The sequence below is a fragment of the Alligator sinensis genome, unplaced genomic scaffold (assembly GCF_000455745.1).
Source record: "Alligator sinensis unplaced genomic scaffold, ASM45574v1 scaffold1332_1, whole genome shotgun sequence".
Taxonomy (NCBI): Eukaryota; Metazoa; Chordata; order Crocodylia; family Alligatoridae; genus Alligator; species Alligator sinensis.
The window spans coordinates 53,057-60,215 of record NW_005842965.1 but is presented as its reverse complement, the minus strand read 5'-3'; the positions used below and the strand labels follow the sequence as shown (position 1 = coordinate 60,215).

Here is a 7,159-nt window from a genome sequence, read left to right as displayed (position 1 = left end):
TGCTTATGCAGGGGGTCGGACTCGATGATCTATTGAGGTCCCTTCCGACCCTAACATCTATGAATCTATGAATTTCCCCCTTTACTTCCTTTCTTGGGCAGGCCCACATACTGTCCAACAAGGAATCACTGCTCCCTCTTCCAGGGTCAGCCAATAATTTCCCTTAATACAGAAGATTTTTTCACAAACAAAAAACCAAAAAAACAAAAAAAAAAAAAACACAAAAAAACAAACAAAAAAAAAAACACACACTATTCCCTCACATCTCTCCAAGGACTCAGGCAACAGCACACACCTCTATCCCAGCCCCAGTTCCAAAGGCTTTAAACAAACCTTAATTACCTCTCATGCTATCATTAATTATTAATCAAAACTTAGAAGGAAAGGGCACGTGATTAAATGGAAGAGACAGGAAAAGATTTCAGTGAAATCAAATAGCTTAACAAACCTGGTTTTCAATATACGGGAACTGCCTGTTCATTTCCTTCTGTTTCGCCCTGTTGCCCAGAACACCTCCAAAGCTACCAGATCCTTGAGAGGGTCTCACAGCTGACAATAAAAGCACACTCCATTTAACTCAGTTGCAGTTCTGTGTCCCGCGACTTTATTATAATAAATATTTCAGCATCAGTTTTCAAAACATGCACCATATACATGCATAAAAACCAGAACCTATATTCAGCAGACAGTACAGTATCCAGAATATAAGAGCTTAAACAAAGCACATGCTTACAGATATCCCTCATACTGGTTCTGGTCTCCAAACACAATGATAAACCATTAACAGAAAAAGAAGAGACAAGGAGACTGTGCTTGCACAAGAAAACCATAAGTTACAGGCAAGGATTTTTCAAATACCAACCTGCTTATGAAGCAAATACAACTAATGTTATGTGCATATGCTGTCTAGTTTGTTGCACTATGCAGAAAGACTCTACAGGGAAGTTACATACTGTTAAAGTAGAGTTTGGCTTGCTGGACTGAAGGAAAGCACTCAAAAGCAAAGAATAATTAAGCTCCAGACAGATAAGGAAGTTAAAAGGAAGGACAAAGCGGAAGTGACACAAGCTCATTCAACATGTCACTGCTGCTACTCAGGCTATTTGCAATGTTTTGGCCTTACCACCATGAACTCTGTCCTGAAGGATGGCATCTAGATACATCCTCATTTCATTTGCATCCTTAGATGGTACCTTATCAATTGTCAGGAAGCTGGCATCCTTTAGCGTTAGCATCAGGCAACACAGTTTTCCACCATTTTGTCGCAGGACCACAGTTTTAATGTTATGGCTTAGCTAGAAAGAAAATAAGAGAGACTGTAAATGGGGATCAAAGAAATAACCATTTTAAAGCATCCTCATTTAGGAAACAGAAAATCCCAAACCATTAGGAAAAAGAAAGTCCCAAACTAGTTATCTTCTGCAAATGCACTTAAATACTAGTATTTTGTTTCCATTCCATGCTTGAACAATGGTCAAACGCCCAAAATTAACACACACTTGAGGTTCACGGGACTACAAGAACACCACTATCACTCTGGCTAAATAGCCTCTGCTTTCAGGCATTTAGTATTTTCTGAAGCATGCTGTGCTGAAGTGAAATCTCTCACACTTGTCAACCTTAAACAAAAGAATGCCTGGTGCCATGCTGTTTAAAAGCAACTTTTCCCCCACGTCCCTCCAGAAACTCAGGCCTTAGCAAACTTTTTCAGAACAAAATTCAGATCTGGAAAAGGTCTCAATTTCCATTGGCCCTCAAGGAGGACAAATTCCCAACACTGTGGAAGAAATGTGGCTAGGAAGCACAAGAGTGTGGATGTGCATTCAGTAAATATTTGACTTGGTTTAATTCTTTTTTAAAGACAAAAAAAGTAGCCGTGTTATGCTCAAACATGCATGTAATTCAAAAAGCAGATCACTGCTCTAATTATTCCTCTGCTACTTTCTACTTTTTATACCTTGAGTTCTGAGTTACACCGAAAAAAATCATCTGTCTAGTAATTGTTCAGTTATATGTAGGTGGAGGTTAAATGTTTAAAAGAGATGAAGAAAAAAAAAGAAAGATTATTCATGGTCTTCAGGAACCATCAAACTTGTGCAATAGTTACCTAACTGCATGTTCCCATTTTAATTACCCTTATCCTTCCTCATTTCTCCCCTCCTTCTGTTACTCATTTAGTCTTGCCCTAGATTAAGGGCTTGCTTCACAATGTATTTAATAAAGGGTTTTCTTTGTGCATACATGGAGGTCATTACAGAGTCAGGAACCAAAGGTTCTGAGTGCTCATAAGCACCAGATCTATCTGCCATGTATTCTGTATTTGTACTGCACCTAGCACATTAGACCCCTTACTCTGCTTTGGATACTATCCTAGTACAAACAATATAGATGGTGATGTTAGGCTAATACAGAAGCATGGCTCAGACTGCAACAAAAGTTTTACCATTTGAGACAGAAGCTGTTGCCTGTCTCTATCCAATAGAACTGTTTGATCTAGGAAGCTACAAGTGATAGAAACATGGTCCTGCCCCATTCTGATTATAAATTAAATTAGTGTTCAGTTCATCAGATAAGGATGAATGCTTAAGGGGCATGGGGGGGAACTTATACTACAGCCACCTTTTCCGGTGTCTTTACTCCTTAGCTTTGAGAAGCCAATATAAGTAACACACAAGTCCATATATAAAGTATGGAATACATGTCAGGCAGTAAATGGGTGTTTTGACTGGTGAAATTACCTACCACCAACCTTTCCCAATTACCCAATGCACACTGAACTAAACATGTTCAGTCAGTAAGAATTCAAGAGGGTCTGCAAAACTTTCATTCTCTTCTAAAATAAACCCATCAGGGAACACTCTCCTTCATGTCACCATCCGAGTCCAAACCTCCAGCTGAAAAACTCTAATGAGTCAACAGTATTTATTATCCACCACATTCTGCATTTGTTTGCCATGCCTTATTTCAACTAGATTGTAAGGCCTTCATGGCATTTCCTATTGTGTTCCCATATAGCACCTAAGCCAAACAAGTCTTTAAGCAGTAGTGTAACATAAGGAGTATGAAGAGCTGCTAGTATCCGGAAAGACAAGGTTCTTTAGGTAAATGTGATATCTTATTAGACCACTAAATAGTTGGAAAAATTATTCTTCGCAACCAACTATTTAGTTGGTCTAAAAAAAGAGTATCACATTTACATAAAGAACCTTGTCTGCCTATGTCTTTAGACCAACATGGCTACAGCCAACAACTCTACAGCATCTAGAAAGATTTTCTACATTTCTTCTAGAAGTTGACCACCTAATTCTCCGTTGAATTTGAAATGGAAGATGAAAAAGGGCTGACACTTCTGCCAACGCCTCGTGTAAGAGGAACCACTATTGCAATGCATGTGTCACCTGACTGCTGAGAATTTAGCCACGTACATTTTAAATCACCACTGCAACAGCTTTCTGTCACTTGCGATAGATAAGGTGTTCAGCATTGTTTATCTAAATTTTTATATCAAAACGTTCACAGAAGACATTGACAGCACAGGACAGAGTCTAGAGAGCAAGCAGGTAACACGGCTGATAAAAGGCTTAGAAAGCAAGTCACATGAGGAGAGGCTAGAGCTGGGCATGTTCAGTTTGTGGAAAAGGAGACATGACAGCAGCCTTCAAATACTCGAAGGACTGCCATAAAGAAGAGGGAAAGCTTCTTTTTTCTCTTGTTGTAGAGAGAAGGGTGTAGACCCATGGCTTGAAGTTGCAGCAAAGTCAGTTTAGATTGGATCTCAAGATCTCACCACTACACTGGGAAGGAGAGGATCACTGGAGGGTTCAAGGAAAGGCTGGATGTGCACTGGGTGGGGGGGATCTAGGTGCAGTGATGCCCGTGCTCTGCTGTGCGGGTGCTCCAGGCTGCGGGGCTTTGCTGTTTGCTCCCCCCCAAACTTTCTGCTGCCTGTGTCAGTGGGTTTTTAAGCCTCCCTTCGTGGCACCGGGTGTTGGCTGCAACCCAGGCTGGAGATGGGGATTGGGCTGTGCCAATGTTCCTGCTAGGATTTCAAGCCTGACGTTCCCGCTTCCTGTCTCTCTCCCCCTCTCAGGGTCAGACCAACATCATATCTGGGGTGAGCCTTCCTCTGTAGCAGGGGGATGTGGTCTTCTTTCTGGGATCTCTTGAGCATATATTAATAACCTTTTATAGAAGCAGGCTGCTAGCTGTCATCGTTCCCTTGCTTCACCCATGGCAGGTTCGGGTGTGACGCCTGGTGTTATGTCAGGGGTGACAATAGTTTTACAAAGAGTTTAGATCATGAATTGTACAGGATGGTTGGGATAGGGATGATCCTGCCTCAGGAAGTGGGTTGGACTAGAGGACCTGGGAAGGCCCCTTCCAGTCCTACTTCCGCCCTCTATGATTTCTACAACAAGAAATTTAATGTTCCCATCAATTAAGCTAAAAATCTCTGCCAGCAGTGCAGTAGCTTGCTGTGAGCATCTAGGAAAACAGATGCAACAGGTACTTCCTGAACCAGTAAATCCTCCCAGTCCCTTCTAGGTACCACCACTGCCCAAGACTCATGAGGTCAGAAGGACCTTACCAAGTACACAGTAATACTTAAGGGAAGAACCACGCAGAATTACATGTTATCCTACATGGGTCCAATCCATTACAGCAATTCCCAAGAGCTTTTAATGCTCTTTCCTTCAATTCTTTGTCTGTTTGGGATTTTTAGACATACGGGTTCTAAAGAGCTTACAATCTCCTCACGTAAGCTGGACAAAATGTATTTAGGGCACCACTGCATTAAAAATAATAAATTAAGAGAAACAAAAGGCAAATGAAAGAAGGAAAAATAAGGTTGAATATTGGAAGAGATTTCTTGATGACAAGCACTCTCAAATCTCCAGAGAGAGATGGTGCAAGTCACACTGCTTGGAGAATTTAAAACCTAGACAGGCCAACACTTTGAAGATGAGCCTCACACCAGTAAGCAGACAGACTACCAGTAGATCCACACTGGAATTTTTCAGCATTTCAACTGGGAAAAGCACCAAAGTAGAAAAGGCCCCGAGGTCCCAGTAGACTTTCATCTCGATTGTGTAAGTGTATCAGGTGAAAGGGTTTGGATTTCCAACAAGCTGAGAGGCCAGGTGCTACACAGCTCTGTCTTTTTTTCGTGGTTTCTAGGTCTCATTTCTTCCCAATTAATACTGCGCTCCCTGCCTGGTGTGGCAGTTCACCTACCAGAACACATGAATAATTTACAGCAGGGTTAGACAAAAGGATTAGTGTGCTGGAAATGAGGAACAAGAAACAGTCTCAGAGGGAAGTCTGTGTGACACTTAATAGTCTCAGAGAGGACAGCTGGTCACAAAAGGGCACAATCTATGCACAACTCAGACAAAAAGCCTCGATAGTTGGTGTACCTGAAATGTCTTTGGAATTCCTCCAACATTGTAGTGAACCACTAGACTCACTTTGTTGTCCTTCTCCACTATTTCAAAGCTTCCTTCTTTCCATTTTGTAATCCCAGTCTGCATACTACGCATCCGGACGGGGCCGTGTACCTTCAGCGGAGCCATGTTGTCTTGCTATTAACTTACAAGAGATTGCGTTGGCTCCACCTTGAAACCTGTTCGAGAGAGACGTACAATTGGCAAATAAAAACAGCTGTGGAAAGTGTAAAAAGCATTTTTGGGAGGTACAGCAACAAACCGATTTCATGTTATTACCTCCAGATGCCTGCTGGACCAAAAAAACCCCAATTTTCAGAGCATTCATTATTTTACCCTCTGAAGATAAGCTGCACCAAAGGGTGTTGAATAGACACCAAAAAAAATAACCTTGAAAAACCTCCGTGAAGACCCTACAGATTTTCCAAACAAGCCTGATTTTGGCTGAGACCAAATACGTAAAAAGAAAGTTTTCAAGGAAATCTGTACCTGCAACTTCTGCAAAGTCCTGGTGAATTTACACAAGAAGCATTTTTTAGGGAGCACCTAACCTCTTTAAAAGACAAAAGTCACGCCATCATCTACTCGTATCATCGTGACCCCGATCTCCTCTACCGGCTAAACCGCGCACCTCTCTCGCTGCGATCGGGATAACACCCAGCACCGCGGGATTCCCAGCGACGCAGGTGAGGAACAGAACGTGAAGAGCGACGTCATTGTGCCGTCGCACAATGACGGCACAATGTCATTGTGAGGTCATTCCTGACCTCACGGAGGAATGACCTGGACTGACCCGGCCCCGCGCTCGCTCCTGCCCAGGGCGCGGGCTCGGACTCAATGGTCTACTGGGGTCCTGTCCGACCCTAACAACTATGAAACCATGGAAAAAAAGGGAACTGCTTCCCAAGGGAACCCACACGTAAACTCAAACGCAACCCGTATGATGCTATTCTGCGTAAAAGCCCAAGGACGCCGACGGTGCCGTGACGCCAGGACAGTCGATCCGTTTAACGGAGCCGCCGGGCTCCAGAAACGTTTTAAAAACAAGGGGGACCCTTTCGCTCTTGCTCATCGGTAGCGACCGACTCGCCTCGATGCCCCCGCAACGTGCCCGGTCCCGAACGCCGTCCGCCGCGGCTGCCCGGGAACAACACACCATTGTTTAGCCGGTGTTAAAGGGGAGGGAGGGGGGCACACCCCCTCCAGCATTAAAGGGGACTGCACCTTCCCGCATTAAAGGGGAGGGGGGCTGCACCCTCCTGCATTAAAGGGGAAGGGTGCACCCCCTCCAGCATTAAAGGGGGAAGGACCCTCTGGTATTAAAGGGGAGGGGGGCTGCACTCTCCCGCATTAAAGGGGAAGGGTGCACCCCCCCCAGCATTAAAGGGGGAAGGACCCTCTCGTATTAAGGGGAGGGGGGCTGCACCCACTCCAGCATTAAAGGGGAGGGGGTTGGGGGGCGCACTGTCCCGTAGCAAGCGTAGTGGCCGGCGGGGCGGGGCCGGGGTACGAGGGAGCAGAAAGCGGAGCGGCAGACCGGGCAGGGAGCAGAGCAGTGAAGTGGGCAGGGGAAGGGTATCGGAGGAGCAGTCAGGGCGGATGAGGCCCATTTTAGAGGCGGGAGCACTGAGACACGCAACAGGCAGGGCCTGCGTGTCCGGCCCCGAACGCACCGCCGCAGCCCCGTGTTTGCTGCTCCTCCCCGCAGGTCTCGC

General features: G+C 44.8%; 1 protein-coding gene across 3 annotated transcripts in view; it reads right to left on the bottom strand.

Annotated features, from left to right (window-relative positions):
- USP37 (ubiquitin specific peptidase 37) overlaps positions 1-7,133 on the bottom strand; it is a 45,191-nt gene extending 38,058 nt beyond the window's left edge. Inside the window, exons 1-4 of one of the 3 annotated variants that reach the window (XM_025192743.1) lie at positions 7,118-7,133; positions 5,418-5,623; positions 1,124-1,295; positions 449-549 (exon numbers count right to left, since the gene is read on the bottom strand). In XM_025192743.1, the coding sequence (XP_025048528.1) occupies positions 449-549; positions 1,124-1,295; positions 5,418-5,573 (429 nt within the window). In that variant the 5' untranslated portion in view covers positions 5,574-5,623; positions 7,118-7,133. Of the gene's footprint in view, positions 1-448; positions 550-1,123; positions 1,296-5,417; positions 5,624-5,933; positions 5,950-7,117 lie in introns of those variants that run through there. The other 2 variants (XM_006036456.3, XM_025192744.1) reach the window with 2 other exon arrangements.
- Positions 7,134-7,159: the final 26 nt, after the last annotated feature.